Raw genomic sequence first — 21,110 nt, 5'->3', positions numbered from 1 at the left:
GAAACCTATATAATGGTTTATAGTATATTCTAAACACAGATAAACAGATTAGTGATCTTAAGCAAAGATAATCACAATACATTACAATTTGAGGGGGAAAATGAATACATGACCTGCTCTCTGGAAGCAGCAAAGAAAAGAGGAAGTGCTGGACTTGTTACTATGTTACATTACAGTTTATTAGACTGCTGTGTGCTGATTGGTGCAGTCTTGTTACTATGCTATTATTACTTTTTTCTCTGTAAGTTTTCTTTGCTGCTGTTTGGATGTAGTAAAGATTTTATGCAAAATATGAAGCCTCCTGTCTTGCCATAAAATTTATTCAGCTTAGATTTTGTACAGTATTTGCGTGGTACGCACAAATAACATGTGCTGCTACTATTTAGAGCATTATGGGTTCTTTCTTAGAATTACTATCAAGAGTCTTTACTCAGGTATTGCACACCCTGTGCAAAGCTGGTTTATAGATGACTGACTGAATTATAACTCTTCAGTTGCGGTATAAACAAAGAGTAAATATATTGTGAAGCACAGTTGCTTTATTCACTCATAAAGTATGTGATAGTTCAAATTAAGCATAGGTATTTTTGTGCTTGATTTCACAACTTGTACTATGTTTGTTGGGAGCTCAATGAGCCCTGTATGGCGTAAATATATACAGTCGTCTTTTAATGTGCTTGGGTCATTGCATTCACACGTGCTTATATTGTTTGAATGGAATATAACTTTTCACCAGTAAAATAATTGATCTTTTGTTGAGTACCAAGTCGCTGCAAATTATGCTGCAATATATATAATATAGTAAAACACTGTTCCGTCCCACTTTGGTAGAGTAAGTATATTTACGCCATACAGGGCTCATTGAGCTCCCAACAAACATAGTACAAGTTGTGAAATCAAGCACAAAAATACCTATGCTTAATTTGAACTATCACATACTTTATGAGTGAATAAAGCAACTGTGCTTCACAATATATTTACTCTTTGTTTATACCGCAACTGAAGAGTTATAATTCAGTCAGTCATCTATAAACCAGCTTTGCACAGGGTGTACAATACCTGAGTAAAGACTCTTGATAGTAATTCTAAGAAAGAACCCATAATGCTCTAAATAGTAGCAGCACATGTTATTTGTGCGTACCACGCAAATACTGTACAAAATCTAAGCTGAATAAATTGTCCTACTATTATAGATTGTTGTGCAACAGTATACTACTAGATTTAAAGGGGCAGCACTTTCAGCATTACATCACACGGTGGCAAATGGTGCCCTATTTGCAAAAACATAATATAGCTACTTAAAAAATTGAGATCATCTTTACACTGATGGATCCTGTGTTATAATAATACATATACTTCAGTATACAAATATTCATGTTAAATCCAATATTTATAAGTCCCATCAGGGAATGAAGTAATCATACGTCATTATCTCCCACAGCAAGTTTATGTGTGTATCACTTGCTGTGGATTTAGAATTTATTCAGTGGCCTATATACACAAGGGCAAAGGGATCACAATATCCCTGTAAAGACTTATAATAGTAACGGTAATTACAGGATTACAGTGCTTTTACAATGACAGCACATGTGGATATGTGTTTCATACCAATATTTATAGAAAGTCAGAGCTGATTGTAAGCCTCAATAGAAGAGTGAATGAATACTGTCTTATTTTAAGACATATTTGTAAATTGAATTACACTCTTTTCAGTTATGTCAACGCTACTTGTGAATAATACTAATGCAAATTCAAGTTTCTATGTGTTTTTAAATCACACACACTTACACTTTGATTTTATAAAAAAAAAAAAAAATTTGTACTAATAAAAGTTATGTTTTAATTCTAGAACCCAACCTATTGGTTCGTTCAGTTTGATGTCCAACACTTTAGGGGTATTAGAAGTGCTATAAAAGTGCAATCTATGAGTCCTAATCCTCTTTGTGATTTAGACTAGTTCTGCAAGTTGTTTTTTTGCACAATCACTCTAGTTCATAAGGTATATTATCTACATAAAAAACCTGACGGAGCATCCCCACTTTACCTAAGTAGTGCTTTTGCTATCTTTTTGAACTTAAACTTTATTATAGTGGTGACAATGTCGGGGAGCGGGGAAATAGGGGTTAATAAATTTTATTAGTGGCGGCGATGTCGGGAGTGGCAGATTGTGGAACGGATCGTGTCAGTATAGGCTGTAAAGTAAGCTTTTTAGCCTCACCACAAAACTTGTAATGGCAGCAGTATGGAAATCCCACGCAAAAACGTCATTTTTTTGAGTGCGGGACTGACGTTGCGTTAAAGGCTAAAATGCTTGCGGTACAGCTATGCCGACAAGACTCGTAATAGCTGCGTTCCGGTTTTTACGCTGAAATGGCCATTTTTTTCAGCGTTAAAACCCGAACGCAAAACTTGTAATCTAGGTGTTAGTGAGTAAAGTTCATATTTTATTAGGCGCTATGAGGATTAAAGCATTTTGTCTGGTTTGGTTAATGGACTTTCAGTTATCAGTCTCATTTCGTTAGGCTGTACATTCTGTACAAGTTCTGTTATTTAAACTGTATGGTCAGTAAGCACCAAAAAATATAATAATCTGATATTGCATTTGCCACGTACAGATTATCTTTTAACTCCATCCATTGCCGCTAAAATATTGAAAAGAATATTATACAAACTTAAAACTTACACAGCTGATTTTCCTTGTATGAACCTAATTAAACCAAAAGTCAAAAGTCCCATTGAAGGTAATTTATTTGAAGCTATAGCATATTTTTAAAACGAATACACGAAGACTGAAATGTTTTTACATTGGGCCTATCTGAGTCCATCTGCTTTATTCCAATATGTTATATATTTATTTTATTCATTCACTTTTAATAGTATAATATACCTCCAAAAATGCAACAAAATGTGCTGATTATGATCATTGATTATGCCTGATATTTTGTCATTGCAAAATGCTTGGTTACTCACCCAACACACTTTGTTTTAATTGCATACAAATAATAAAACATTATTTTCTCAGTAGATTAAAAAATAGAAGATATATTCCTTATGCATCATTTCCTGTTTTTGTGAAACTATAATGTTCAATTTGTGTGCATATTTAGGAGCAAATATAGGACATCATCCATGATAGCACACACTTTCTGAGGAACCAGCTCCTACTAAGCATTTTACACTATATGACTGTGTGATTGGCTGATGCTTGTCACATGATACAGGGGACAGGGAAATTAAACAAACCTATGAAATTTGTAAGAAAATAAATCTACTGCTCATTTGAAATTTAAAGGGACAGTCAACACCAGAATTTTTGTTGTTTAAAAAGAAAGATAATCCCTTTATTACCCATTCACCAGTTTTGCATAACTAACAATGTTATAGAAATACACTTTTTACCTCTGTGATTACCTTGCATCTATGCCTCTGCAAACTGCCCCCTTTTTTCAGTTCTTTTGACAGACTTGCATTTTAGCCAATCGGTGCTATCTCCAGGGTAACTTCACGTGCATGAGGTCAATGTTATCTATATGAAACATATGAACTAATGCCCTCTAGTGGTCAAAATGCATTCAGATTTTAGGCAGTCTTCAAGGTCTAAGAAATTAGCATATAAACCTCCTAGGTTTAGCTTTAACTAAGAATACCAAGAGAACAAAGCAAAATTTGTTATAAAAGTAAATTGGAAAGTTGTTTAAAATTACATTCTCTATTTAAATCATGAAAGTTTTTTTTGGACTTGACTGCCCCTTTTGAAGTAAGGTTTACTGCATTAGCTTTTACTGTGCATTTGTTTATTATGCAATTCTATTGCATTTATGTATTTTTTCATCTCTGAGCAAATGCACTGTAGGTAGAACAGTTTTGAAAGTGTTTCATCTCTATTTTTTTATAATAGTTGCTTTAATATTTTATAGGTAATAGCATTTTTAACAGAATGCATTGTCATGCTTTTCAATTGCTTACACTAGTTAAGTCAAATTGTAGGATCATGACTGCATATTAAATACTATTATCAGTATGGTTGCCAGCCGTCTAGACCGGGATTGACCCGGACAGTCAGGGTTTCAAACTTTGTGTCAGGGTTTCCTGCTCACTCAGACCCGGACTCACTTGCAAATGTTCGGAATAAGGAGATGCCCACATTCCACTGCTGAGTATCTCTACATATTGGAGTTAGCAGTGCTGACTCTAATATGTAAAAATATCAGCTAGTTCCCAACCAGTGAACAGACCCACTGTTCCAGGAAATGTATCTGTATGGGAACTAGCTTATGCCATGTAAGCCATGCAGTTGGCCCCTCCCACAGCGCAGGAAGCCTTGTAAAGTGTCAGAATAGCATACTGTGTAATTACTAATCTACGGTGTAGGTCTGACTGACAGGACAACTTGTTGGGGGAAGGCCGTGAGCTTTCAGTAGACAGATATTGTACTCTGCACTTCCTGTAAGTAGGGTTGACACCTCAGCCATGTTTTCCTGAACACTTATAAGTTACACATGCTGCAGGGAGTGCAGGATGGAATATGAATAGTGCTGTCCATAAACATAATACGTTTTCCTTCCTGCGTACCCTGCAGCATGTGTAACTCATGAGTGTCCAGGAAATCATGGCTGAGGAGGTGGCATCCCTACCTGTAAGTACTGAATTTACTGGCAGTTTACTCTGGGCCGCTAAATATTATTAGAACACAATCAAGTAATTGATTTGGCTGCTGAAAATAAAACATCAACATTGAAACATGATGTAGCTCAATAACTATTATTTATGTGTACACTATGGTTTAAACTTTTGTTATTGAATTGATTGAATTTATTTATTAGGGTTTCTTAACCAGAATCTATTATTTTTGTATTATGAAATAGATATAGCTGCTGATATAACATTTCACCATTGGAATATATCTGTAGATAAATATGGTCAGCCCTTCCCCTTTATTTTTACTTGTCTACAATAATTTCCCAATTTTAACATTTATTCTCAAAAAGTACAGTGTTTTTACTTACTTTTGCTATAAAATAGCTCAAAATTCTGCAAATATCCTGAATTTGATGCATTCTACACAGTGGTTGCTTAGATCCTACAAAAGCTTATAAAGTATTATTTTATACTTCAGTGATGTTAACATGTAAACTATTTCCTTTTAGCTTATGTTAATGACAAAAAGTACAAATGATGTTCAGTGTGATCACTGACTAGACTTTTGATTTGGTTGCATGAGTGAAGCTTCTACTGAAATTATTTATTAGGGTTACCGTTTCTTGACTTGAAAACATTTGTACATTATGAAGTTTATATGGCTGCTGAAATGAAAATTTCAGCACTGGAATATCTCTGCAGATAAATACAGTGAGTTTGTGTTCCCTTTATTTTACAGAGATTTTCCATATTAACATTTATTGTGAAAGGTACATTATTATTATTATTATTGTTTTGCTTGCTGCAGCTGTAAAATACCTAAAACCGAATTGTCTGCATTTTGCTGCATTCTACACAATGCTTGTTTAGATCCTAACATAGCCTATAAAAATAGTATCAAGGTACCATGGGTTGTAAATATTATCTTGGCAACTTTAAAGAGGTGAACGCAGGAGTACTGGTATGACTGCAAATTTGAGTATTATTGTGATGTATTATAATATATAAATAATTCTGTTAGTGATATTTTCTGTTAGTGATAACTGGTGAGTGGAATAACATACAGGGGAGTAACTACAAATGTCACCACTGAGATTTGGCCAGGTCCGCCTATCCAGCCTTACAGAATCTCTGTATCTCACACACTTTGCTGTCACAAGAAATAAACAAAGTTTGAATAAGGTGTGATATAAAGATAGATATGTTTATACTTAACTAAATGTGTCTTATATTTGCTGTGCTGTGCGCGGCAGAAGAGTGTTCGGGTTTGGCTTGAACTAAAGGTGGCAACCCTAATGGTCAGTGAGAATAATATATTATCCAATAACATTTTAGAAATACAGTAATTGTAATACTGCAGCTATTGCAGCTATTGTATAGAGGATAGCAACGTTGAGGACATTTGACAACATTGTTTGTGTCAGACTATTTTTCCTTTGAGAGAGCACAGGTTCATTACTTCAATTTAAGTAGTGGTAGAAGACATTAGTATGTGAAAAGTAATTTCAATTTCATATTTTTTTTCACAGCAACTCTCAGAAAACAGAAGTCAGAACCACCAGTTACAAACAAGGTAACAAACTACGTATTATTTAGAGATTGCTCTCATACAAATAGATTTTGAAAGTATCATTTTAATAAAAAAAAATTAATAAATAACAGTTTAAGTTCGTATTAAAAATATTCATTACTTATGCGGTAAATGAAGAGCTAAATAGTGCAGCTAATCTATGATGGCACCAGCTAATTATATAAACCACTGAATAAACCCACCCAATGACCTCCTCGAAACAACCAATATCCTATCACCCGTTGGAACTACAAGTTCCCTACAGAAGACCTGAACTATAATGCTCTTGTCAAAATCTTTAACCTACTGGAAATATAACCCCCAACCAGACTCCTCTTTATGACTCACCTACCAGAAGTAAGAACCTCCATTCTAACACTTTGCACAACAACAATTAACTAACATTAAGTTCTTGATAAGATAATTAAATAATTCTATTTTATAATGGGAGAAAAGGTAACTTAAACATTTAATGTAATCATAATCATATAACATAAAGATAGAACATACAATTTTATACAATGTATACATATACTTATGTTATCTAATTTACTTCTTTCTCTTGGAAACCTTGATTTAAATGATCAGCAGTGCACTACTGAGAGCTAGCTGAACACATCAGGTGAACCAATGACAAGTAGCCGTCAATCAGTAGTTAGTTCACAGTTGTACATTGCTGCTCCTGAGCATACCGTAATATGCTTTTTACAAAAGATACAAATAGAAGTAAACTTAAAATTACATGCTTTTTCTGAATCATGAAAGTGTTATTTTGACTTTACTGTCATTTTAAGCTCTCGGTTTAACACAGAATGTCTAAAACATAGGGAACACCAACCTGTGACTATTTTTTTAAGATGTTCTGATTATTAAAGTTGTTTTTAACTATTAATAGTAATACTCTGTACAACCATTTTTTGTTCCTATGTTTGCGTGCAATGGCCACATATCCTGTAATAATTCTTTCATTTAATGAGTCTGCATGGTTTTGATGTGTGAGAGGACAAAAAAGATTGTGCATAACACTTTGTTATACATTAAAGAAGAGATAGACGATGCTCCTTGGATTTATCATCTTATTAGAGACTTAAGATTTCAGAAGAATTTAAGAATTCCCTTGTGAGCAAAAATACCTCATTGCCTATGTTATTCAATTAACTGGATTCACTAAATGTGAGATAGATCAGTGAATTACTAGACAGTTCTTTGATTTTATTTTAATCTTTGAGGATCTCCCATAAGTGGACTGTGCATGAAACTAAAAAAGAAGAATGTCATTCAGCATAGAATAACATAAGAACTGGAAAAGCTGAAGATGCAGTTATTGCATACAGCCCACTGTTGTACTAATAATGGCCATGTGATAATTTATTAATACTGAGGTCAGTATATCCACTAAGAACATGTAACATACAATTTATCCAAAATAAAATATAACACAGGTATTTGAAAGTTATTGTAACTAACATAACTATGTCCAAGTAGCTATTCATAGCTACGTTTGGGACTCAAAGTAAATAATGTTGCCTACATTTAATTTAGTAAAACATAACATTTATTTGGTAAATCTTCTCATCTTGAGTGAACGTTTTCTTTAGTCATACATAGAAGATTGAATCTTAAAGGGACAGTCAACACCAGAATGTTTGTTGTTTAAAAATAAAGATAATCCCTTTATTACCCATTCCCCAGTTTTGCATAACCAACACAGTTATAATAATACATGTTTTACCTCTGTAATTACCTTGTATCTAAGCTTCTGCTGACTGCCCCCTTATTTTATTTCTCTTGACAGATTTGCATTTTAGCCAATTAGTGCTCACTCAATTAGTGCTCACTCCTAGGTCACTTCACGTGCATGAGCTCAATGTTATCTATATGAAACACATGGACTAATGCCCTCTAGTGGTCAAAATGCATTCAGATTAGAGGCAGTCTTCAAGGTCTAAGAAATTAGCATATGAACCTCCTAGGTTTAGCTTTCAACTAAGAATACCAAGAGAACAAAGAACAATTTGTGATAAAAGTAAATTGGGAAGTTGTTTAAAATTACATGCCCTATTTAAATCATGAAAGGTTTTTTTGGACTTGACTGTCCCTTTAATACTAAGATAAATGTTTGTGTTGTACCCAAGGTATCAGCATATAATGGATTTTTTTCTGGATTGCCTTCATCGGGAAATCTTAGGTAATTTTTTTAGCTTACATCTAAGGTCATTTGCTAATATTGCAGCTGTTCCAAACGATGTCCTCATTCTCCAACACAACACATGAATACTTCATTCCAAAGAGCCTTTGAAACGTTTTTCCTGCAGCTGTCATTTTTTTCTGTTTGGGGATTCAAGCGTTGCTATTATATTCTGTTACAAAATACACTGGAAGTAATCTCAAGAGTTTTTACCAGACTATAGGGACTTGTACGAAAAGTTGATTAATAAAATAATTACATTTAATTTAGAAAGGTAACATTTAATCTACACTAAACTGCTTTACCAAATATTTCATATTTTGTTAAATGTGTCTAGAGTGTGTTGTAACTAAAATTATTAAGTACAATCTATGGTTGACCCTTTCGCTACCAGGAATCTTAGAGAAAAACCTGCTCAAAGTATCCTCACAGGCGTACGTTAAGATAGTGCTCCACTCGTAATATAGCCCTATATGTTAAAAATTATTTACATAAATATTAATCTTTTTTTTAAAAGGTATATGGCCATATATTTGACTGCAAAGGGCTATTTTTTATATATATATATATATATATATATATATATATATATATATATATATAATTCCATAATAATATTTAATAATGTGTTTTGACTGTATTTACTGTAAATATTTAATATTTCAATGTTCTTCACATACAGGACAATGTTATTTTTATTGTAAATACATATCTCTATATATACCTATATATCTATTCCTAAAGATATGTAGGTATAGATATATATTATAATAATAATAATAATAATAATAATAATAAAAAAAATGCTTTCTATGTGAAGAACATTAGAATGTAAAATATACATAACCTGCTTTGGGTGTCATGTTTTAGGTCTAAGGCGGTGTCTGGTTAGCGCACATGAAAAATTAGTTATATAAAGGCACGTGATGGAAATATTACATAAAATATATTAAAAATATTAATAATTATTACTAAAAAGTATTATAGATACTGTAAAAAATATTCTGTGGATTAGTTTGAATTTGTTACAATATCTATAATAATATTTAATCTTTTTTTTTTAATAAAATATATATTTCTAAATATATCTGATAATGTCAATGTAAAATATATATCTATACCTATATATCTATAGAAATGTTCCCTCGAAAATGTTTTAGCTGTGTGGACCTGCTACTGCTTTGAGCAAAATTTGTTTTACACAGCCTGATATCTGAGTAGCACTTTAAATCTTTTTAAAAAAATAATATCAATATTCAAGATTTGAGGACACATTATGAAATAGTTTCCAGCATTTAAAGATGTATTCAGATGACTTGGCATACTGTATACACATATAAACACAGCTAAGCCCATCAGTCCAACAAATTAAATAAACATAATGAAGCAGTTTCTCTTGCATTTTATACTCTGCAGCTGGTATTACAAGTCATTGGAAACATTAAAGGAAAAACAATGTTATAGTACACTTTAAACAGCAACTGTCATTAAACAATTGACACAACTATAAAAATTAAATAGCAGAGTGTGTTTGCATAGTTTTAAAGTGATCATTTACTTTGTCTCTCATGGTATAAAATGAACCCTTCTATTATAAAGGCCACATAAATGACTGACCCTGCAATATTTTGGCAGTTATGGTTTTTATCAAAGGGCAATTAAATAATAACGTCAAACATTAACGTTATGTTGGACATCATATTTTTTGCCAGGTCTTTGTGTGATGACTGTGAGGCTGTACATTATTACTAGGCAGTATCCCATAGTAGTTATACTGATGTATTAACAGTAATGAGAACATGGTTGTATCGCCCCCAGAAACTTATCTAATATGAGCTTCAGAATTCACTTAAATCACATCTTCATCTGCTGTCACTGTGTTAGCGCTGTGTAGAGTTTGCCACACTGAGTGTTTCAAATGTATACTACCCATTATCATGTGCTGCCACACATCGGGTTTTACTCGGATGCAAAATTTTTACTTTCAGCTTATAATATGTGACCTACCCTGCGTGTGCAAAATAGTTACTTCAAGCGAATTTATGCTTGAGCCAGGGCGCTAAATAGCACACCACTTGCAATCTTGTCCATATTTTGGTAACCTTAGAAGTTATGTAGGCATTTATGAGTATTTTTATTTTATAGTAATCTATAATCAAGGGACATTATTTGCTAATGAGCCTTTAAAGCACTTAAATATCAAAATGGTAGAATTTAGTAAAGATATGTAAGGAAGTCCAAGTAGCTGCATTGCAAATTTGATCAACAGATGCCTCGTGGTAGAATGGGCAGTAATACATTTAAAAGGAGACTGTCCCACTTCCAAGTATGCCTTATGTATGAAAAGCTTCAACCTGGAGACTAACAAAGTGGTTGTAGCCTTCTGACCCTTCCTGGAATGGGAAAAATAGGCAAACTAGAGGATTGCGTAAAATCCTTAGTAGCCTGAAAATAGAATTTTAAAGCTCTAACAACATCTAAATTATGGAGAAGCCTTTCTTTGGATTAGGACAAAAAGAAGGAACAATAAGATCATGGTTAATATTATCAGAAGAAACCACTTTAGTTCTCAAAACTGTCTATTCCTGATGAAAAACAAGATAAGGAGGCTCACAGAAAAGAGTCAACAACGTTTAAACTATTTTAGCAGAATACATGGCCAAAAGAAACAGAAAAGCTGAATATCCAAATAATGCATAGGTTCAATAGGATGAGCCTGCAAAACTCTTAAAACCAAACAAAGGTTCCATGGATGAGAAATTGGCTTAATCACTGGCTAAATCTGGATTAAAGCCTAAACAATACTCTGAATATCAGGAAGTTTAGCAATCTTCCTGTGAAACAAGACTGAAAGAGCTGACATTTGGCCTATTAAAGAACTGGCATATAAACCCTTATCCAAACCATCCTGAAGAAATGGAAAAATTCTAGGAATTCTAAAAGAGTGCCAACTAAAACCATATTCCACACACCAAGAAATAAAGGCCTTCCAAACCTTGTGATAAATCATCCTTGTCCCAGGTTTATGGGCAATGACAGAATCAGAAAAACCTCTCTGTCTTAAAAGCATTCAATCTCTAAGCCTTAACGTTTGATGATTTGAGATCCTGATTAAATCTGATCAGATGCAATCTGAATACATTTTTAAATGCTGGAAACTGTTTCATAATGTGTCCTCAAATCTTGAATATTGATATTATTTATATAAAAAAGTTGAGACAGAAGGTTGTGGTGCAGTGGAAGAGGCCATTGAGGACAACTGGACATCTATACCAGATACGCAAACCAAGTCATGCACTGCCAAGCTGAAGCAATCAGAATTAATGATGATCAGTGTTCCCTTTAAGGCCAGATTTTGTGAGCGGTCCAGTAGTGAAACAGCTAATAAGATAACCATACCTTGCTGTCTGCATTATGTAGTCTTTGGTAAATGCACGGTGTGGATCACTAATTAACTGGTTCACTGCTGGGCTACTCACAAAATCTGGCGTTAGAGGGAACACTGCTGATAATAACTCCTTCTTGATCCTGGCTATCAATCTTGGTAACAGAACAAGAGGAGGAATAATTTAAGCCAGACAAAACAACCAAGGAGCTACTAGAGCATCCACAAACTCCGACTGAGGATTCTTGACATCAAAGTATCTGGGAAGCTTTTTGTTTAACCAAGAAGCCATCAGATCTATCCTGGAAGATCCCACAGACTCACAATCTGACTGAAAACTTCCAGATGAAGAGACTACTCCACTGGTGAAGAGATTGGCAACTGAAAAAATCTGCTTCCTAACTGCTCACTCCTAGAATATTTACTGTAGAGATTGTACCAAAATTGTTCTCTGCCCAAGATAGAATTTGGGACACTTCCCTCATCACCAGGATACTGCGAGTTCCCCGTTGATGATTGATGTGGGCCACTGCTGTGACATTCTCTGACTGGAAAAGCAGGTAAGTTTATTTTTTTCAGTAGAGGCCAATTCTGAAGAATCATCAAAATTGTAGAACATATATTGGTAACCTCTCCTCCTGAGGTGGCCAAAATCCCTGTGCTCTCTGGGACCCCCACACTGCACCCCAACCCAAAAGACTTTCATCTGTCCAGGAAGACCAAACGGAAGAACAACAAACTGAAAATGCATGTCCAGGAATGCAAATCTTAGAAATTAATAAAGATCCCTGTGAATAGGAATATGAAGATAAGCGTCCTTCAAAATGAAGAGGTTGGAATAAAACCCCTGCCCTGTTCCAACTTTGCAACTGGGACTATTACTCCCATAGATTCCTGATCAATTACTAAAAAAAAAGGCTCTTGTCTTCACATGATTCTTTGGAACATGAGACAGAAGAAACCTATGTTAAAGGGAACATCTACTAATATTTTAGAGCAGGATTAAAGGGGATACCAGACTTAGACTACTCTTTATAAATTATTTCAGATATAGCATCAGAAACTGGAAAACCTCTGATGACTTACCAGAGGGTTTGAAATTCAGATCCAATTGCTTAACAGACTTATCCTCAGAAACAGTAGTATCCTGAACTCCTAAGATGAATAACATTTAACAAAAAAAAAAAGAGGATGATTCAGATTCTTGATTAGAGAAACTCCATCTGAAAACACTTCACCTTCAGAGGATAAGTCAGAAAATCTTTACAGAATTACGCTTGGATTAGAGAGACAATGTCATATACGTCCATGGAATGCCCATGTTCAGCCCATTTTACGGAAAAAAACCCAACAATTACGCTTTGTATTTTGTACTTAAAAGTATGAATTTCTAACTGATTTTTGCACATCCTATGTACTTAAACAACGATTGACGCTGTGCATATTTAATACGATTTATTCCTATGTAATTTACACACAAATTTGACATTTCCGATAAAATACGATTTTTGGTGAAGAATTTTGTTACGATTTTTGATGCACCTTAACAAAACAAATTTTCCTGCATATTTTTGTGTGAATGGTTAAATTATTGGTTTTATAAGATTTTTCAAAATACAAATTTTATTGTGCACATAAAAAAATGCCGGTATACGGCAGTTACAGGGGTGCCAAGTAGAGATAAACAAAACAATTATTGACCAATTTTCATATATCAGTCTAATGTAAACAACAATTCTCACGTCACAAGGGACTCAGGAAGCTCTTCATGGGATGTCAGGCCTTTCATCAAAAGATATCCTAAAAAGTAAATGAAATAAGGTGCATCATATTGTTACCCGTTTCATAGCATATGCATATGTAAAGGAGAGCAAGAAACCACTCACATTCCGTGAAGCACTCAACAGTGCTAGTAAAGCGGACCGGATAATCTAAGTCATCCATTGAGACTCCCATCAGCAGGAACAATCACAGCCGTATCCATAGAGTAGAAGCACTAGGTCGTATTCCATGTAACTCCTAACAGTGCTAGTTAAACTGGATTGTCCAGTATGGCCCGCCTCCAGCCAGCAGGAACAGTCATACCCGTATCCAGATTAGATGTACTTGGGTAGATTGGGGTACATTATAATGATCCCAGCTCTACTAGTGTGTAATACTATGTGTCAATACTATGAGAGGGAATTAAAGCATAATTGTGTCCAGAAATAACATTCCTACACATCTGCCTACCATCCCTATCAATAATAATATATTGTGCATTGAATTTATTACATTTTCTTCCTTATTGTACAGGAGCCGAACCTCGTCATGTGGAGAAGAGGTAGAGAACAGATCAATACAAGAAAAGTTTTTCCCACCACGGTTTTTACAAGTACCTGAGAATTTAGTTGTGGAGGAAGGTCGATTCTGCAGGATAGACTTTAAAGTAATTATACCATTTTTTATATTATTATGTAAGAAATAGTTTGGAAAGGACGTTGTATGAATAGAAAACAATTGTTACCAATGGCGACATTTCAGTATTTATGTATCATTTATTAAGTTCATAGATAAAACATCTCTGAATAGTGTGCACTGCTATGAAAATGTAGTTGTCTAGCAACAAAAAGCAAAGTATTCCATAGCTACACTTTATGTAGCTATTGCACGTTTTACCTCTTCCACTACAACTTTGTTAAATTATTCTAGATTATTCCATAGAGACAATCCTGCAATAGAGAGAATCTATAGTAGTATCAAGATGGTCTGATGTTAATAGAGATATGAAAAACAAACATTTTCTTATTTACACAGAGCATTAAAAAAAAAAAAATTCAATTTACCTCTATTATCAAATTTGCTTAATTCCCATGGTTGAAGAGATACCTAGGTAGGTTTCTGGTGCACTAGATGGCAGGAAATAGTGCTGCCATCTAGTGTGCTTGCAAATTGTAACATTCTTGCTAAACTACTGCTATATAGGGCTCCAGAGACACGTGCACTCTCCTGAACTTATGCCCCTGCTTGCCAACAAAAGATACCAAGAGAATGAAGAAAATTTGATAATAGAAGTAAATTACAAATTTGTTTAAAATTGCACGTGCTATCTGAATAATTTTTTGAAAAATTTTGGGTTTAATTTCCCATTTTTCACCCGAATACTCTGAATGCATATCCCTGATTTGCGCTGAGAGCTAAACGCAATCTGATCTGCCTACAACTGCATTATATATAATAAACACTCATCAGGTCACATTAAAGTACTATTGTACAGTGGGTTCTTCAACCCATCAATGTTATAACATAAACTTGATTATTTTATTTAGCGTAAGAAAAAAACTCAAATATCAGAAGCATTTCCTTAAAAATGTTTCTCCGATTGGACAGTTTCTCACACAAAAAGGAATCTGCCAATGCAAATGGCTTAGATATATAATTCTACATACATTTAACATTTCTCAGAAATTACATCACATCTAAATTCCTAATAGCTAATTATATCAGTGGTCTACACTTGTTGATTCATTTACTAGATTATAGTGCAACTGTTTAAAGATATTAAGGGCTATTTATTTCTTCGTAGGTGACTGGTTTGCCAACTCCAGATGTGATGTGGTTTTTAAACGGAAGACCAGTTCAAGCTGATGATTTGCATAAAATGATAATATCAGAGAAAGGTGTTCATTCATTCATATTTGAAGTGGTTCAGGCTTATGATGCTGGATTGTATAAATGCATAGCATCTAATCGTGCTGGAGAAGCGGCTTTTACATTACAGCTTGATGTGCTTGGTAAGAAACCATTGATCAGTTTAATATCTGTAATAATATTTGAAGTGGATACTTCGGCTCTGGCAAATGCACCAGTGATTAGATCCTGGGTAATTCATTGCATTTTTAAAAGAAAAACTGTTAAATGAATCTGCGTTGAACAAAATGTACTTGTTAGGAAAGCCATATTGTTCATTGTTTACAAATCAGTCTCTCATTAAGGTGTCCTACAAACCACTTGCAAACTGCATCATTTTATTAGGATGCAAATGGTAAAATAGGGTGTTTCTGGAATGACTGAGGCAAACATATAGAGGCATTTATGGGAACAAAATGTAGGCAAATTTAAAGGGGCATTAAAGGGAGTCTTGTTAAAAAGTAAGCTTTTGCACATCAAAGCTGTTTATGATAAACTGGCACATTTATTCAGTTAAACTGTGTATTTCGGTGACTTTTTTTTTGCTTTGGGACATATTTTTACAAGACATTGCTTAAACGGACATTGTACACTAGATTTTCCTTTGCATAAATGTTTTGTAGATGATCCATTTATTTAGCCCATTTGGGAGCGTCTTTGTACAAATGTATAGTTTTCCTTACTTTTTAATAACATTGTGCTGATTTTCAGACTCCTAACCAAGCCCTAAAGTATCAGATGTATACATGTGTTTACAGACTCCTGCCTTTCCATATGCAGGGGAGGGGGGAGTGTCTGCTATTTTTGTTTCCCCATCCCCTTCCACTGGGTGTCCCAGCCAAACCTCATCAACAGTGCTAAATTGGGAGCTTTAAAGGACCATTCATAGTAAAAAAAATGACATGCTTTAATTATTTAGAGCATTCAATTGTATCATTAGTGAAACTACAATGCTATGTGTCTAATTCCCACAAAGAGTTTAAACACATAGTTAAAGAAACACTCAGGAGCTGCAGAGAACTGCTGGTCCCAAGCTAGTTGTATAGCTGGGCCGAGTGACTAGCATTGCTGATTGGATCAGAAGCAGTCTCCACACAAGACCAGCAGTTCTCTAAATGTTGCTGATTGGATCAGGAGCAATTTCTACACAGGACCAGCAGTTCTCTGTGGCTGTTTTAACTATGTTTTTAACTAAGGATGTGCATTTGAGTCATTTGGCAACTAACAAATAGGTAAGATGGAAACTGCCAGAGGCACTCAGCTATTTTTGAAGCCAGATTTCTTCTTGTGAAAGTGCAACACATTAATATCTGTGCAAATCTTCACTAGAAAGAAATCCAGCTCAAAAAGAGGCGAATGCTGCTAGCAGCCGCCATCTTCCTCTTTCTTTAGCTGCTGAATGAGCCAAATGCACATCCCTATTTTTATCCCTTTTACAAGGGGTTACCACAAAGCATCTCAGGGAGGATTGTGATAAAATGACAAAAAACAAACATAAAAATATTTAAGGATGACAGATTAATTTATTCCCAAATTTATAATCCGGCGCTGTTTCAGAGCTGTTCAAAGGCAACATTTTAAAGCTTGTGGGAAATTCTGGGAAAAAAATCATTTTAAACCTTATTGTGAGAACTAAGCAAGGATATTGTATTAATTTTTTAAACAGTAGTGGTTAATATCTCAAACACACACAAATAGCACATAGAGACAAAAAGAAAGGATATGTTACATTTCCCTTGTTTATTTCCCTTGCATATTTAGTCAGGGCAACAAGAGGCAAATGGAGTCCTGGATTCTCCCCCTTTATTTCTATTACTTAAATGCAAGTTACCATAAACAGTCTTATACTGGGGTAAAAGGGTCCTAGTAATGTTTATTAGCTGCAATGTCTCCTAATTTGTTATTTTAATTGTTCTTGATACACTCCCTGCTCGGCCTCCCCAAGTTCCTACACAGAGACAGATTGACCTCATTATTTATATGTGAATGCTCCTGATAGTACTGTTAGTACTTAGTTGAGATAAAAAGCACAAGTTTCAAGTCGCTTCAGAAGAAGCAAAAAAAAACATCAAGGTGGTTAAATTTAGTAAAGCTATGTAAGGATGATCATGTTGCTGCCTTGCCAATTTGTTCAATAGAAACCTCATTTTTGAAAGCCTAGAAAGAGGAAACTGATCTAGCAGAATGGGCTGTAATGCGTCTTGGAAGAAACCTTTCCTGCTTCCATGTAAGCCCTGTGAATTAAGCAATAAGCAAAAAAATAACGGCTTTTGGCCTTTGCATGGACCTAAGAAAAGAGTAAACAAATTAGAGAATTGTCTGAAATCCTTAGTAGCTTGTATGTAGAACTTTAATGCTCTTGCTACATCTAAATTACGTAGTAGCCTTTCTTTAGAATTTCATGGATTAGGACAAAGAGAAGTAACTACTATCTCCTGATCGATGATATCAGAAGAACCACCTTTGGTAAAAAAACAAAAAACAAATTTAGTTCTTAAAACAGCCTTACCCTAAAGAAAAAAACAGATAAGGAGGCGCACAAAAAAGAGCAGACAATTCAGAAACTCTTCTGGTAGATATTATTGCAAAAAGAAACAATACCTTTTAAGATAGAAGCTGTAAATCAGAACAATGCATAGTCTCAAAAAGAGATACATGAAAAACTCTAAGAACCAAATTAAGGTTCAAAGGAGGAAGAAATTGGCTTAACCACTAGTCTTATCCTGACCAAAGCTCTGAAAGTCAGAAAGTTTAGCATTTGTTTGTGAAATAACACAAATTGCTGAAATCTGAATCTGACCTTTTAAAGAGCTAGCAGATAGACTTTTATCTTTTCCATCTTTAAAAACTAGAGAATAGCATCTAATGCTGCAGTTATCAAACCTAACACCTCCAAACAAATGGCTACATGTGGTTGAAAGTCTTGCACATGTTGACTGTACCTATGATCTCCTTTGATCCATGAAATAATGTGTCATTAGAATTTAGACTACAATGACTCCTAGGAACTCTGGTCAGAGTACAAAGAGAACTCTTACAATTATTTATTCTCTGAACTTGATTGCAAAGAAACAACAAAATACTGTTGGTAAGAGATCCTACTAAAGGTAAAGATTGAGCTTATACCAGATATATTCCAGTTATGGATTTCCCCAAAATACCTAGAGCTCTTATTACAGACAGGAGAGTTCCCAGAGCCTTTTTAAAAATGATGGGAGCATTAGCCAGACTAAATGATAGAGCAACAAACTGAAAATATTTGTTCTGGAAAGCAATATCTCAGGAATTGAAGAAGGTTGGAAAGTCATAGGGAGGTAAGCATCCTTCAAGTTTATTGTAGACATATATTGTCCTAGCTGAACAAGTGGTAGAATAGTCTGAATTGTTTCTATTTTGAAGGTAGGAACCCTGAGAAACTTGTTTAAAGTTTGAAAATGCAGAATAGGTCTGAACGTTCCCTTTTTAAGGAAACAAACAGGGTGGAATAAAAACCCTGGCTTGTTCTAACATAGGAACTGGAAATATAATTTCCATGAGTTCTAGATTCTGAACACATTGATAAAAAAAGGCTTGCATCTGTACAGGGTCCATTGGAACATGGATTAGAATCCTTTGTCTGGAAAGCCTTAATCTGAAAACCCCTTATGTTTCCGTGAGAAACTATATTTTGAACCTAAGGATATTGAACAGATTGAGACCAGGACTTCCAAAAATTGAGCAATCTGCCCCTACCAGAAATTAATCTGGAAAAGGGCCACCTCTTCATGCTGACTTTGTAAAGGAAAAAGGATTTTTGACGGTTTTGCCTTGTTCCAATTGGGGTTGGACATCCAAGAGGATCTGGTAGAATCCTGTTTTTTTTGAAGAAGGGGAGGACCTTTGGTTCCTAGATTGAGAAAAGGAACAAAAGTGACCTATAGCTATTTTCCTTCCTTAGACTTCTTATCCTGAGGGAGAAAAGCTCCTTTACCTCCAATCACAGTAGAAATGATGGTGTTTAGACCAGGCAAAAACAAAATGTGTCACTGAAAAGGAAGAGATAAAAGTCTAGACTTAGAAACCATGTCAGCCATATTTTTTGTCATTAAATCTAATTATGTCAAACGTAGCAACATATATAAAGGCATTTGTTGACTTAAGAAGTTTTATACAGTTTTGAAAATCTTCATCTATAGAATCTTCTGAGATCTGATCAGAAAGATTGTCACACTAAAGAGTACCAGCCGCTGCAACACAAGCAATACTGATAGCTGGTTTAAACCTGTAACCCACTTGTAGGGAAAACAAACTCTTCTGTGAAAAGACTCTAATTGTCTGTCCATATGGGCTTTAAAAGATGTGCTATCATCTCAAGGAATAGTAGAGAAATTGCACCATCCACCTTAGGTGTGGTTTCCCAAAGTTCTATACTAGAAGGCGATAAGGGAAAACATTCTCTTTTACACTTAGACCAATCTTTTGTATTTAACTCAGTAATCACCTCTGGAACAAGAAACACCTCTGGAGCTTTAACAAAAGGTTTAATAATCAGATCCAATTGTTTGACTGCTTTTTCCTCAGAAGACTTAGAGTCTTGTACCTCTAACGTAAATAAAACCTCCTTTAGTAGAGAGTGAAGATGTTCAAACTTGAACATAAGAGGATTCTGTATCCTGATAAGCAACAGACTTCTGATCATCAGAAAGTACTTCACCTACAGAAAATGGATCTGAGGTGTTTGAGTATACAATAAAAAAGTTCTGAGAGAATCTCTAATTCCCTCAAATGTATTTCTACAGTACTGCTAGATTAAAATGTATTAAGTCTAGAGAAAATGCTGTAGTGTATTTAAAGTAAATAATCCCCTGGCTATAATCTATTATACAATATATACCTGAAGATGCACCCACTCCACTGTGCTTACCAGCTGCAGAACAACTGCATCTACTAGAGAGCCCATCCAGTGCTGTGTACATCAAAGCAGAGGATCTACATAAGGAGTATATTGATGACCCAACAGGAGGAGGCTAAGGGACTGATCCCCATGACACCTGTGGCAGGCTTGTGACTAACTCCTTCACTGGGAGTGATTTTATAACTGCCCCATACTCCCATCTCCCCTCTGTCTTTTAGTAGCAGCTATCTGAGAGGAGAAAAGGCCTCAATTTGGTCTGAGGTCCCCTCTCAATAAAGAATCTTGAGCACCTCAATTATCCACCTTCCTCCTGGAAGGCAAAAAGATAAAGCTTTCATACAAGATATGTGGGCGGGATTAAGTCGTTTTGGGAATATTTGCCTACTTCTAGTGGCCAGGAGTTGAATCCCAGGAGTAGTGTCTTGTGGACTCTCATCATTTTATGAAAGAAAAATAACATTTCTAAATAAGCATCTGTAAAAGATCTGGAATACTGTTATATTGTATTGGTTCTATACGGCAAATCATGGTCTATGTTAACTAATTAAGCACTGTATTATATATTATAGCACAAGAGTGCAGAAGGCCTCCATGTTTCACACAGAAGCCAGCAGCAACAAGAGCAGTTGAAGGAGAGGATATAAAAATAGAATGTCAGGTGTCTGCAGCTCCAGCACCGCAAATCCTACTAAAAAAGAATAACGACATGCTTCAGTACAATACAGACAGAATACGGTATGTTATAAATACTGAACTTTATTAAATA

General features: G+C 34.8%; 1 protein-coding gene across 3 annotated transcripts in view; it reads left to right on the top strand.

Annotated features, from left to right (window-relative positions):
- The window catches only part of MYOT (myotilin), a 206,454-nt gene that overhangs the window by 135,673 nt on the left and 49,671 nt on the right, over nt 1-21,110 (top strand). For all 3 annotated transcript variants that reach the window (XM_053717252.1, XM_053717253.1, XM_053717254.1), the window contains 4 exons: nt 6,168-6,211; nt 14,077-14,209; nt 15,347-15,554; nt 20,914-21,079. In XM_053717252.1, coding sequence (XP_053573227.1) covers nt 6,168-6,211; nt 14,077-14,209; nt 15,347-15,554; nt 20,914-21,079 — 551 coding nt within the window. The remainder of the gene's footprint in view (nt 1-6,167; nt 6,212-14,076; nt 14,210-15,346; nt 15,555-20,913; nt 21,080-21,110) is intronic.

This window comes from Bombina bombina, chromosome 6 (assembly GCF_027579735.1).
Source record: "Bombina bombina isolate aBomBom1 chromosome 6, aBomBom1.pri, whole genome shotgun sequence".
NCBI classification, from domain to species: Eukaryota; Metazoa; Chordata; class Amphibia; order Anura; family Bombinatoridae; genus Bombina; species Bombina bombina.
This window is presented reverse-complemented; position numbering and strand designations above follow the sequence as displayed.